Source organism: Sus scrofa, chromosome 2 (genome assembly GCF_000003025.6).
Source record: "Sus scrofa isolate TJ Tabasco breed Duroc chromosome 2, Sscrofa11.1, whole genome shotgun sequence".
NCBI classification, from domain to species: Eukaryota; Metazoa; Chordata; class Mammalia; order Artiodactyla; family Suidae; genus Sus; species Sus scrofa.
This window is the reverse complement of record NC_010444.4, coordinates 13,812,186-13,826,944: the sequence shown is the minus strand read 5'-3', so window position 1 is coordinate 13,826,944 and position 14,759 is coordinate 13,812,186. Positions and strand designations below refer to the sequence as shown.

Genomic DNA, 14,759 nt, shown 5'->3' with positions numbered 1-14,759 from the left:
GTAAACTGTTTACAAAAAAGTTTTAATGGATAGATTCAGGGTAAGTGATGGAATCCTGCACATGAATCTCCATATACCATGCTAATTAGGTAAAAGAGGGAGTCTCACATTAAAATGACACTAACCAACCTAATGAACTGGTCCAAAAATGTACTATTAAGTAACAACCCAAGGAGCATTGGGCAAAAAAGAAAAAGATGTATTTTTCAACTACAGTGTCCTACATTCTAAGAGAAAAGAAAATAGAACGTGAAGTCAGTGTAGTAAACAGAATCTCACCAGCAAAGACCCTGCTTATCAAGGAAGAGATCATCTGTCCAGGGCAGGTCCAATATTTTCAAAGACCGGGAACCAGGACGGTAGCTGGACAGTCATCACGAAGTAGACAGAGGATGTCCTGAGACCCTGAAGGGAAAATTGGAAGCTAATGTATAGCATCGTGGCTAAAGTTAAAATACTGTATTGTATACTGGAAATTTGCTAAGCAGGTAGAATTTAAGCATTGTTATCAGAAAGAAAGGAAGGATGGAAAGGAAGATGGGGGGGCAAGGAAATAGATGTTAACTATGTGAGGTGATGGATGTGAACCTTTTGTGGTGATCATTTCACCATGTATATCTATATAAAGTACCAAGTTGTACATGTACACACACACACACACACACACACACACACACACACACACGTTTTATCAGTTATACCCCAGTAAGGCTTGGAGGAAAATGATAAAGAAAAACGTAGTACAAGTTAAGAAGTCCAGGTGTCCACAGTGGACATGGAGCACAAAATAGAGGCTCACATAGCACTCTGCATTCAATACTGAGGCCAAAGAAATCCCAAAGAAAATATTTGTAAAGCTCAAATAGACAAAAGCAGCAAAATCCCTGAGGCTTATGTGAAGGAGGAAGTAGTTGATCTCAGCTCTGACCAGGGAATGATTAGCAATTATTGGCACTTCAAGAAAGAACCTTCCTTTCTAAGACTATGTATAGTAGGAATAGTCTGATGTTGCATAATCCCACACTGATTCATAAGTCATCAGTTGTTTGGGCCCAAACTAGACCGAGGAGCAGAAAATATAGACTCCAGTCTTGACCAAATCAACATTTTGTGTATCCATTTGTGTATTTATTTGCAATTTCAAACATTTACTGATGGCCTAGTGTAGAATCACTGGACGGCTCTAATTGAATCAGAGACAGTCTCTAGCAAGAGATTGGGAAGTAATTGCATGACTTAAAAGACAAAAAAAAAAAAAAAAAAAAACCTGTAGACCCTGTTTCCCAAGGAAAGAGAGGAATAGAGATATAGGACTCCTTCCCAGTCTAGAATAGCAGCCCCAGGGTCTGAGAGAACCAACTGGAACGGTGTCTAAGACAGGATGAAAACTAAGCATGTATCCATCAAACAGAAGCCCAAAGCTCAACCATCAAGAGGACACCCATGTAACAAATGAAATCCCTCAAAAAGAAAAATCCATTGCCGAGACCAGCTCAGCAGGATGGGGCTGAAGAACCGGTACTGTGAAACTTAAGGAAAAAGTCAACATAAAACAAGATACAGAGACATTTGTCTTAATTAAAGGTGGGAACCAGGGGCTCTCAAGGTCTCAGGGACCAAGAGCACCGCCTCCAGAAACCACACTGCTTTTCTTTTATTGTGCTCTTGAGGATGACGTCAAGTGAGGAGGGGGCTGTAGGTGCAGGATATAGTTTTTTATTATTTTGAAAGTCACATAGCTGTGTGCCCTAACCAGCTAAATCGTAGCTGGTTAAGCTTTTATTCTGACCTTTAGGCATTTAGCAATCATTAGCATTGAGGAAGCTTGGCTTCAGCTATCTATGCATAGCATCTAGAGAATCACCATTATGCTTCTGTGGGGTGCCTATCTGCAGCAACCCAGCACGCCTATGTTTGCACCTCGGTTCTCCTTGCTAAAGCATATCCTGCTAACGACCACTCATAAACCACTTGGGGCCATGAGGTTCATCTTCCTCTTATTCTTTAGAGGGCATATCATGCTGTGCAAACGGTGTGCAGATCTGAGCAGGTCCAGTGTGCCTAGACCAATGCATTATGTCCTCATTCAGCTGACCACATGAATAACTTATGCCTTTAGGTCTTTGTTCTTAAGCTTAAGTCATTTACCAGCACTGCGACTGTTTTTCAAGCAGGAATATGGGGTAAAGTAAGGCAGGGCAAGATGGAGTTTTCAGCAGAGAAAACAGAAGCAAAGAGGCTAAGAAAATATTGTAGAAACATGTCTCATGACAATCCATGAACTATTGATAACACACAACAGCTTCGATGAGTGTCCAGGGAATTATGCTGAGTGAGAAAAGCTAAACCCCAAAGTTAAATATTGCATGGTTCTCATTATACTTGAAAAGACAAAATCTTAGAAATGGAGGATAAATAGACTAAATGATTACCAGGGTTAGAGATAGAGTGAGTAGGGATGGGGAGGAGGAGGTGGTGGTTTAAAAAAGAATACAAGGAGAACTTTTAGTTTGCAAACTGTTCAGTATCTTGACTGTGGCCGTGAACAAGGGAAGCTACCCAGGTGATAAAATGTTACAGAATTTAATACAAGGGCACACACACACACACACACCTTCACACACATGGGAAATCTGAGTACAATCAGCAGACTGCATCAATGTCAGTATCCTAGTTGTGGGATTATACTTTGATTTGCACAATGATGCCATTAGGAGTGTGTTAGCTTTCCATTGCTGCTCTATGGAATTACCACAAATTTAGTGGCTTAAAACAACACACGTATATTATCTTCCAGTTCTGGATGTTACCAGTTCAAAATGAGTCTCTAAATGAAGGTATCAGCAGGGCTGTGTTCATTTTTGAAAGTTATAGAAAAGTCTACCTCCTTGATTATTTCAGCTTGTAGAAGCCACCTTATTCCTTTACTTACAGCCTATTGTCTCCATCTTCAAAACCTGCATCACAGTATCTTCAAAATTCTCTCTGACTCTCAATTTTCTGCATCCCTCTTCCAATTTTAAGGACTTCTGAAAAATCCAGAATGGTCTCTCCATCTCAAGATGACCTGCTTAGCAACCTTAATTCCATCTGCAACCTTCTTTCCTTTTTGCCACATAGCCTAACAGATTCATATTTTCCAGGTATTAGGATATGAAATTCCTTCAGAAATTTTACTCTATCACAGGAGGACTCTGGGCAGACTGTAAAAAGGATCTGTCCATATTTGTTTTAAAACGGCACAAGAATCTATTATCATCGCCATAAAAACTCAGTTAAAAAATACACTCAAGGAAAATATCCTTTAATCTATCCTGTAGTTAATTTCATTTTAAACTGTGTTGATCATCATTTCCTGTACATACCTGTCTTTCATCAGCCTCACCTTGCACTCTGCTAGCAGAGAAGAAAAAGACCTTGCCTTCCTCCACAGATGTCTTGCTCCTGACAGCTTTCATTGTGTTCTTTGGGTATCTGACTCACATGAACTTACAGCCCAGGTTTACCAACTCTCAAGAGTAGGGAGAAGCATTTGTATTTTGTGCCATTACGATTCCATGTCAGACTTCCTTATCTACTGCCAATGAGAAAGTAAAAGAAGCTTTAAAATCAGTAAGGATTAAGTCCTTCCTGCTTGGGCGTAAATTACTGATGCTGAGTGCCAGAAGTAACCATGGCGAGTGTTCTACTGCATTTGCTGATATCACATTGGCCATAGCAAATCATATGGCCAGCCCAGATTCAAAGAGGTGGAGTAACTGATTCCACCACTTAATGAAAGGATCTGCAACATCACCTGGAAAGAATTTGTGGCCGTTTTTGTAACCTATGCACCATATTCCTGCCTGGATATTATTTATACTGCCAAATGTGTATCCATGAGAAACACAAATTTAATCTCCAAACATAGTGTTAATATGTAGTTTGATCATTACTGTAACCTAGTACCTAATAATTCAGGAATATGTTAGGTACTCATGAAATGCTTCCTAAAAGAATAAGCAGAGAATGCACAAAGAACCCAACCGTGGTCAATGCCGTGAGACAGAATGTGCATTATAGTCTCTACGTGCTGTCTACAGCACCACACAGCTGACTGTTCTTGTAGCATCCCATATTATGAGGGCTTTAAGGGTCTGGCAATTGTCCATAAGACATTATGATACAGTATCGATTCTCCAACCAAAATTGTAAGCCAAGGAATATTTAAAAATTGTGTTAGTCTAGGCCAAGGTGGAAGAAAATATGGTTTCACACATAAAAGTTCTGAACAAGAAGGGCATGGAAAGAGAACACCTACAGAATCTTAAGACAAAGAATCTATTCACCATCCCTTATGTGTATTCATTAGCTGCGGCAAAGTATACTTGTTTTTCTGTCCCCTGTCCGTTATCCTCTTATTTCTTCCTAAAAGGAACCCAATGTTATGTGGAAGGTGATGCTGTCAGATAAATCGGGACTCGACTTCTCGGTGTCCACTGTAGCTGGAATGATGTATCTTAGTCTACATTCCTGAGATAGGGCCTTGGGTAGGGTGATGTATGTGTGTGGGAGGGGGATGTATTGAAGAATTCACCTACCTAAATGAAGATCTGGCCTTTGCCTTCACCCGCTGAGAGTTGATCTCTAAGCCCCTACAATGCCCTTCCTAATAGCAGTGTCTTTGCCTGGAGGCTTTGGCCACTAAACAGTCTAACAGCATGTTTTATGATTGGGAATTTAGGGTATGAACCTAAATTTCCAACCTCCAGAGGAACTGGGGGCTAAAGGTATAACCCTGAGCCTCCAAGAGTGGTTGATAACTAAAGATTATCCACCTGAGCCATGACACAGGGCGCCAGAGAAACATTGGGCACCAGAGGCTCAGGTGAGCTTCCCAGGATGGCCACACTCCGTGCATATGGCCACACATTGATACCGAGGAGGGTGATGAACCCCTGAAGATGAGAGAAACTCAAGTTTGGAACCTTCACAGGGCTGTCCCTTTATGTATCTCCCTTTGGCTGATTGTAATGTGTATCCTTTGGCTATAATAAACATGTAATTGTACAAATAGTGCTTTCCAGATGTGTTAGTCAGTGAAGGCTCTATTATAGTATACTAAACAATAGAAATGTATTTTTCACAGTTCTGAAGACTAGAAGTCTGGGACAGGGTGCCAGCATGGTTGGAGTCTGGTGGGAGCCCCATTCTGGGTTGCAAGTAGCAAGCCTCTCCTTGTGCCCTCATAGGGCTAAAAAAATGGGTCTCTGGGGTCTCTTTTAGGGCAGGACTCCCATTCCTGAGGGTTGTACCCTTGTGACTTAATTACAACCCTAAGGCCCCAGCTCCTAATACCATCATGTGAGGAGGGTGGGGGTTGGTGTTAGGCTTTCAAGAGATGAACTTGGGGAGGACACAAACATTCAGTCCATAACCTAGAGTGATTCTGGTGAATTATCAGACCTGAAGGTGATTGTGGAAAATGCCTCATTTGTAGCCAGCTACAGCTGAAAATGGCTCCGAGGACCCTGGAGCTATTGACTGCTGCCTGAACTGACATCAGCCTAGGGGAACAGTCCCCTCATCCTATTCAGTTTACCCAAACTTTTGGAAGAGAATTATTCCAGGCAGCCTAGAGAAGGCAGGAAGAATGAGCTATAGAAGACAAAAGCGAGCAAGAGGGAATAAGTTATCAGGCTGACAGGCTGGGAACTGGAATTGGCTCCCCACAGGGCACTGTGGTAAACTGTATAGAATGTCCTACACAGCTGTCCCTGTGAAGGACAAGAGCTTAGGACATCTATTCAGTTCCCCCTCCCATTGCTTGATGGTCTTCCACAGTTTACGAGATATTCCTAAGTCAGTGAAGCAGAGAGATACTGTGGGAAACCTGCCACTAGTGGCACAGGCGGAGCTGTCCACCACAGCTGTGCTGAAATCAAGTAGCCGAGATGTGGTGCAGGACACACAGGTTGCTGCTACTCCACGTAACACAGGTCTAGCCAGCGGGATCGAAGTAGAAGTCTGCTGGCCCCGGGGGAGCTTTTGTCGTTGTGACCAGGAGTGTGTGTGTGGCTATCACCCTACCTACTGTCCAGGATGCCTTTTCTGCTCTGAAAGGGAACGCGATGCCTAGCATTATGGCTGACACGCTAGACTGAGAGACAACCAGCATGTGGGGGAGACTAAGCAAGTCACAAAATGTGAGCCTTGACTTCCAAACTGCTGCTGTAAAGGAAAACGAAGGCTCTGGTTTTGTGAAAGTCCCAGCTGAAGGGAAGTTGGATTTTCTTCTACTCTCAGGAGACCACATTCCACACACATTCCACTTGATCATGCAGTGAGGAATATGGAATGTCAGTTCCCCAGACTTTGGCAATAACCCTCCTTCAGACAAGAAGCGACAGGCTCACTGACTCTAGCTTTTTCCTCTCATTAACGAAAGGTTTAATACTAGAAGCCTCATGGCCAAACACTATTCAAAATCTCTCACATCACAATGCTTACCTGAAATATTGTGAAGGTGTAAAGTACCAATAGGAGACAGGGTGTCTTTAACCAGGGCTGATTTTTTTTTTTTTGCTTTGCTTTTTAGGGCCACACCAGTGGCATATGGAGGTTCCCAGGCTAGGAGTCAAAGCAGAGCTACAGCTGCTGGCCTATGCCATAGCCGCAGCAACATGGGATATGAGCGACCTCTGCAACCTATGCCACAGCTCACAGCAATAATGGGCCCCACACCCATTGAGCAAGGCCAGTGATTGAACCTGTATCCTCATGGATACTAGTTGGATTCTTTTCTGCTGTGCCATAACAGGAACTCTCAAGGGCTGATTTTTAAAATGTAAACATTTATATTTTTAAAATATAAACATTGTTAGAAAAAAAGAAAGAAGGGATCGAGAGTCAATTTTTCCTTCAAATCAGAATAGTCAAAGTGGTAATATAAAAAGTTAATCAAATAATAGTAACTCAATTTCTCATATCAGGGATTATGGACTTAAATTTAGATTAGCTTTGGATTTCTTTTTTCCAGATAGCCCTATGTTTTGCTTGTTGTGGTGAAAGGTCAGTTTTCTAGAACCGAACACAAATTTTATATTCAACCTGATGCATAACAATAAAAATTTCTAAAGGCATTGTTCTACAGCAAGGCAGCACACACACACGTGCAAAACGTCCCTAATGACAATAGCATGATGAAACACACCTTCTCTAGAGAAAGCTTAAATGCTCTTTAGCTGAAAATAACTACTGAACCTTGCTTATTCCGACTCCATCACAGCCCCTGAAAGCTCAGGTTCTCAAGGGAGCAGGGATCTATCCCTTAGGCTCCAGCTTTAAACTCCCCAGTTAGGAGGAAACACACAGAGGGCCTGGTGGCCAATCATCCTGTGCCAGGTGCCGAAAGAAAATCTGGGAGCAGCTCGGGTGTAAGTAAGAGAAAGCAAAGCCTGTTTCCCAAAGCAGCCATGTTATCATCCCAGTGTGTGCTGGTAACAGTGGAGCACAGGGGTCAGAACGAAAGTTTCGCCCCGAGACCAGGAGTAATCCCTTCATCCCTGGTGACGCAATGGAAATGGAGTGAGGAACCGAACTGGGCTGCGTGTTGTCTGAGGAGGATATGAATGAGCACACGATTGAATGATTAACTGAAGGAGTGGGGAGCAGTGAGCAGCAGAAGGCTTTAGTGTGGTATGTGCATGTGTCCTCATGACCCGATTTGAGTGCCCTTTTTCAGTGCTGCCTCTGTGCTGGGGAGTTTACATCAATCATGTCACTTTAAGTCACATCATTACAAGGCAGACGTGACTGCTTTCCCTTCCTGTTCCTTCTTAAAACTTTTCCCTTCCTCTTCCTTCTTTCCTTTCTTCTTCCTTCCTTCATCCTTAAGTTCTTAAAAAACTTAAAAGTTAAAGTTCTTTTACAATGAAAAGGTGATAAAGTTTAAAAGTTCAAAGACTTTCTCTCTGGAAGTTCCTGCAGTGGGTTAAGAATCCAACTACAGCAGCTTGTATCACTGTGTAGTGGAGGGTTTGATCCCTGGCCAGCTCAGTGGATTAAAGTATCTGGCTTTGGGAGTCCACTAGTGACTCAGCGGCTTATTACCAACCTGACTAATATCCATGAGGATGCAGTTTCCTTCCCTGGCCTCACTCAGTGGGTTAAGGATCCAGTGTTGCTGTGAGGTGTGGTGTAGGTCGCAGGCGCAGCTCGGATCTGGCATTGCTCTGGCTGTGGTGTAGGTCGCAGGCGCAGCTCGGATCTGGCATTGCTCTGGTTGTGGTGTAGGCTGGCAGCTACAGCTCTGATTTGACCCCTAGCCTGGGAACCTCTATATGCTGCAGGTGAGACACTAAAAATAATAATAAAAAAAAAAACCCTCAGGTTCTTGTCTTGTGTTTGTGTGTGTTTCAGCCTTGTGCTGGTTTTTACATAGCTCCTAAAAAATATCACATGAGACATTTTATTTGAATTCAAAATGCTGAAATTAACACAGCAAATGTCATTAACTCATCAAGATTCTAGTTTAAATGAACTCAGAACCAGTGCTAAGTTCCTCTGACAAATGCCTTCACCCATTGGAAAGAAGTCTCCCTGAAAGGGTTGCATTTAATCTTTTTCAAGGTAAATTTACCTGAGGAGGCAACTTCCACATACTTATTCACCTTTAGCCCTGACTAAATGTTGAAAGAAGAGAATTGGCCCTTATTCTTGCACTACAAAAGCTATCCCACTCTGTTTATTTCTCAAGATAGTTGAAAGACCCAGATGGTCCATATCAACCACGGGTTTGCTTTGCTATGCTCCCCACCAGTAAAGCACCTTCTTATCCCACAGTGACCACCTATGGCTCTGCAGCTCTTCCTGGTGTTACTGACATCAGAGTAAGGAGCCCTCTGCTGATGTGTGGGCACGTGGTTTTTTACTTTGTGAGGAAACATTTAAAGTGTATTAAAATATATTTAAGATAAGGTATCTTTGATAGCACTTATATGTGGAATCTAACATACGGTACAAAGAAACCCATCTACAAAACAGAAACAGACACAGACATGGAGACTCAGATTGTGGTTGCCGAGGGGGGCGGGGGGTCAGGTGGACTGGGAGTTTGGGGTTAGTAGATGCAAACTGTTACATTGAGAATGGATAAGCAATGAGGTCCTGCTGTATAGCACAGGGAACTATATCCAATCTCTTGGGATAGACCATGATGTAAGATAATATGAGAAAAATTATAATATATATATATATATATATTTGGGTCATTGTGCTGTACAGCAGAAATTGACACAACCCTGTAAATCAACTGTACTGTAATAAAAAATTCAAAATAAAATAAGGTGGCAACCTTTCATGTACTTGTCATCTGAGTTCTGCGACTTGCTTGTTACTCAGCATTCCATTTGAGAAGTTGGTCCACATGAATGTGTAGCATCAGTATACTGAATTCTCATTGATTTATTAATACTTATTTTCAACATTCAGGATTATGATGAACATTCTTCTGTATGTGTGTGTCTGTGCATCCTTCTTTATGTGGTCCTAAGTTTATCTAGAATACATACCTATAATGGAAATGCTGGACCAAAGAGAGGCATATATTTAATTTATTAATGTTCCCAAACTGGTCCCCAGTGTTACTATTCTAATTTACCTTCTGACCAGAAATACGAGTCCACATTGTCACATAAACTTCATTTTAGCCTGAGGAGTGTAAAATTATATTCAATGCAATATCAACATACAGTTATCTGAATACTAATGAGTTATTTGTATATCCATATTTCTATTAACCATTTAAGTCTCTCCTTCTATAATTATCCTGATTATACCTTTTGTGAATGTTTCCCATGGGGCAATTTATAAAAATTACTTAAATATACTGGATACTAATCCTTTGACACTTATATGTGTTTCAAACAAGGTTACCTAAGTAAATTTTTAGTCAGTATCTGGGATTTTCTTTTTTATGATGTTGGTATTTTTACTTTAGATATAGGCAAATTTTCAGTGTTTTATGTTTACATGAAACACATAAACACAAGTTTTATGTTTTATATGTCTTATGTAAATTTCTTACTGCATATCTAAGTCATAGATACTTTGCTGTATTTTACCCTCACAGGTTTTCAGTGTAAATCTTTATCCCATTTGGAACTGATAAAATGAAAAGTAGAATTACAGTATACTTTATTCATATGCGTAAGCATTTATAGCACCACGGTTCATGGGGCCTTTTGTACCGATTCACATACTTCTGTTTTCATACATCAAGCTTATAAAGACTTGTGGGCCTGCTTATGATATCTTCTTGTCAGTTCCATTGATTTGTCTGCCCTCAGACTGGTACCACCTGTCTTTATTATTACTGCTTTATAATAAGTTCTGATATCTGATAGGACAAGCTCCCAACATTTTTCCCTTTCAAATTCTCCTAGCTATTTTTAGCTCTTTTCCATATAAATTTTGTAAGTTTGTGCAAGTACCTGTGCCGTTTCCTCAAGCATTTCATTGAAATTACATTGAACTTATAAATTAGAATGAGAGGAAATACCATCTTGAGTCAACTCTCTCTTGACCGCTGATGGGAAAATACTTTTTCCCTGCCTCTAATGTTTCTGTCCTGCAAAAGGAGCTCATGTTGTGGAATCATGGCCATCCTGTTCCCATTCTATTCACTCACTTCCTAGGAGGGTGCAGTGACATATCTGATTGGTAGATCTAGGAACCACCTAGCATGCTCTGCTCCGCCCTTATCCTCAGGAGCAGCCAGCCTCCTGAAGCCCTTGTCTCCCTGCATCTCAGAGGTGCTTCCCCACAACGTGCAAAAGGCGTGCCCCAGTCACTGCCACCAACACTGGGTGGATAAGCTTGTCTACTCAGGGTGTTCACTGGGCACAAGTAACCTGACTAAGAAAGTCTTCCTACAGGTGTCTGAAGGTGACACAATGGTCTCCATCTATACACTTCTTTTATTTTTCAACTTGTCCATACACAGAGAAAAGAAGAGAATAGCTATTTACTAAAGCCTCTTTAAAACCATAGCAGTCATTTGTTCATGAATGGATGGGTTTGATTATTGAGTGTGTATTTATTAAATACTGTTGCATCTGTTTTCACACATTAAATTGCTCTGATATTCTTTTCTCAAACTATCTTTAATTGGGTGTCAGGGTTGCATTAGCTGTACAAAATGAGTTGTGGAATGTTTTCTTTTGAAATTTACAGGAAAAAATTGTTTAATATTAGAATTAGTTGTTCCAAAAATGTTAGGTAGAAATTTCCTGTAACATAACTGGGTCTAGTGTCTGTGTGTAAATTTAGAATAAAAAGTAAAATCACTTAATGATTTTTAAAGTATTTAAATTTTTTGCGTACACACAGAGAGACGCACAGTGACTACTATCACTCTATCCTCCTTGCCTACTTTTTTTTAAAAAAAAATGAGAAAACACAAATGATATTTATCAAATTATGTATATGATACAAAATATTATGGTGCCACAAATACCATGTGCCAGCAACCTAAAGTGAAAAAAAAAAGTTTTCTTATTACTTTTTACTATATTAAGGAAATTAAATAGGGGATGAAATTTATTTTTCAAAAGAATAAAAAACAAGGCACAAAATAAGAACTATTATTTTACATTTAAAGATTTCTGTTCCATAAAGGATAGCACAGGCAAAATTAATAGATGATAGATAGAATGTAAGGAAAAATTTTAAGTCAAAAACCGACCAGAAATTCAAGTCTCACTTGAACATCTAAAATCAACTCAATAGGAAATTTGCAAAAAAACATAAAAAGGCAATTTACAGAATAATAGAAACCCAAAATTCTAAAAAGAACATTAGACTGTGATCAAATTTACTTGTAATTAAAGGGGGGAAAATGAAAGAAATCAAGACTACACTTTGCATCTATTTTCCTGGACAAAAAAATATTAGGAAAATACCAATGTTCACTAGGAGGTGAGGACACAGGAGCCCCCATGCACAAATGCTAGGAGCGTATACTAGCTAATCCATTACGGAAAGTGATCTAGAAAAACTCTTTCAAGTTAAATGTGTGCATACCTCCAGACTCAACAATTTTGTTCGTAGGACTACTCCCTAGAAAATTTCACCCTGAGTTATTTGTAGTGGAGACAAGTTGTAGATAACCTACTATCCATCACTAGGAAAGCACATGAATAAATTATGACGAATGGACACCATAGAGCAGTGCTACTCAGTGTGTGGCCCAGGGACCAGCATTAGTCCTTGGACTCTCTGTTTCCACTCTATGATGCGCTTAACTACCAAAAGTGAGATTGAGCTTTTAAACGATCACAAAATTTTGACAATGCTGAGAATTTCTTTATTGCTTTTCCAAAAAGAGACAAAACTGAAATTTTTAAAAGAGAATGATACTTTACTATCAATACTTTGATAAACGCTTCCACAAAGAATGCTACAATTTCATGAGAACATCATGGCAGAAAAGAGTTATTACTAAGGAAGAAGGAAATGAGAAGAAAATATCAGAATCACTTCTATGGAACGACCGGTATGAGAAATACCAATATATGGTACCACCGACGAAAACAATGCTCCAAACTCCTAGATGAAAATATCTAAGTCAGGTATCAAGGTTTAGACTTCAAAAATCTAAGTTAATTATGTCATGGAAATTATTCTCTTACCCCGCTATGAAATTAAAGATGATACCATTTCCAACGCCAGAATTAAAGGATCACAGTGGTCTTAGATTTCTCTGCTCTTTTTTCTTTGCATCTTTTCAGCTGATAGTTAATCTTTACCAGCCATGGAACAAAACAATGGCACCAAAGTGACGGAATTCATTCTCCTGGCATTTGCTGGTCAACACAAGTCTTGGCTTGTCCTCTTCATAGTGTTTCTGGTGACCTATGTGGTCACCCTGGTGGGTAACATTGGCATGATCCTGCTCATCAAGATTGAAGCTTCCCTTCACACCCCCATGTACTTTTTCCTCCAAAACTTGGCTTTTGTTGATCTCTGCTATGCTACTGCTATCACTCCCAAGATGCTGCAAAACTTGTTGAGCACGAAAAGATCCATCTCATTCATAGGATGCATGGTGCAATTACTTGTCTATGGTACTTTTGTAACAAGTGATTGCTACGTCCTGGCTGCTATGGCGGTGGACCGCTATGTGGCCATCTGTAACCCACTCCGCTACCCAACAGTCATGTCCCAGAGAGTCTGCATTCAACTCTTAATTGGTTCATACTTCATGGGCTTCCTAAATGCTTCTGTAAACACAAGTTTTACTTTCCAACTGAACTTTTGCAAATCCAATAAAATTAACCACTTTTTCTGTGATGCACCCCCAATTCTTGCCCTCTCATGCTCCAGTATTTACTTCAACATCATGCTTCTAGCAGCCTTTGTGGGGTTTAACCTGACGTGCACTGTGTCGGTCGTCATCTTTTCCTACATATTTATCCTGGCTGCCATCCTGAAGATCTCTTCTGCTGCAGGGAGGAAAAAAGCCTTCTCCACATGTGCCTCCCACCTGACAGCCGTCACCCTTTTCTATGGGACTCTGTCTTACATGTATCTGCACCACCGCACCCTAGAGTCTCAAGAGCAAGAAAAACTGGCTTCCGTGTTTTATGGGATTGTGATCCCCATGTTAAACCCCCTCATCTATAGCCTGAGAAACCAAGATGTGAGAGAAGCTCTGAAAGGGGTTGGAAAGCAGTGTTTCTAGCTTGGACACCAACTACTAACTCAGCATGTTCAACAAGCAAGCCAAAATTTCTCTCTCATTTCTCAACAACAGGTGTGGCAAATATTTGGGAGTTACAACAACATTCCTTAATTATAACAATAGATCTGAAATGTAATGAACACATACTACATTTTTAAATAAGTTTCTAATTCATGTGCTTCTTAAAAGAAAGCATCTGTAAAGGTCTTTGATACTGCCTTTGTACATTTTGAGGAAATCCGTTCTCAAATACATGCCCTGAAAAAAGAAATGTGTAAAAAATTTTGTGAAGTACTTGCAACAACTGTAATATTAAAAACTCACAAAGACAAAAATCTTTTCTGTTTTCCCTAAAGAAGTGCTATTACTCTTACTGTGACTCTATAGTTAAGCTCTTTTAATTTTGTAGAGAATAGTTGAGAGAGCCATTTTTGGGGGGAAATGCAGAGAAAACAAAGAGGAAAAAACACTTTTATGAATCCACATACATATTCAGACGTTATGGAACAATATCCCTCCTTTCTATACAGGGTTTCTAACCAACAAGGAAGCTGACACAGGAATCAGGCAGATATAGGTCATGTCAATTTATTTTGGTAAAATTGTATGTTAAATATAATTTGAATCTCCCTCTAGATACCCTCTTTCAGATGTGCAAAATCCTGTCTCCAGAGCAGACTCATTTACCCAGAATTGATGGCTTATTTCCCCCAGTCTCAAATAGTGTGGAGAGATGGAGGAATCCAGGTTAAACGTGAGAAGTCATACTTGGTTTGGACATGAGTGTTCGCTTCACTTAGGAAAAAATAGAATCAAGCACAGACCCATCCTATTGAAAGGCATGTTAACAAAAAGGCTAGAGTTCCCACTTTGGTGCAATGGGATCAGTAGCATCTTGGGAGCTCTGGGTCACAGGTTCGATCCCCGTCCAGAACTCCATATGCTGTGGGGCAGCAGAAAAAATGAAAAAAATGTTTAAAAATTAAAAAACATTATTTTGAAAAGGCTGAGATCAAGTGTTTAGTTCTTTAAATCT

At 40.2% G+C, this 14,759-nt stretch overlaps 2 protein-coding genes across 2 annotated transcripts in view; both read left to right on the top strand.

The window, feature by feature from the left end:
- The window catches only part of LOC110259266 (olfactory receptor 5AK2-like), an 84,504-nt gene that overhangs the window by 24,426 nt on the left and 45,319 nt on the right, over positions 1-14,759 (top strand). The gene's annotated exons all lie outside the window — the stretch shown is intronic.
- LOC110259268 (olfactory receptor 5AK2-like) lies at positions 12,794-13,723 on the top strand. The gene has a single exon (XM_021083049.1). The coding sequence runs from the start codon at positions 12,794-12,796 to the stop codon at positions 13,721-13,723; it is 930 nt and encodes a 309-aa protein (XP_020938708.1).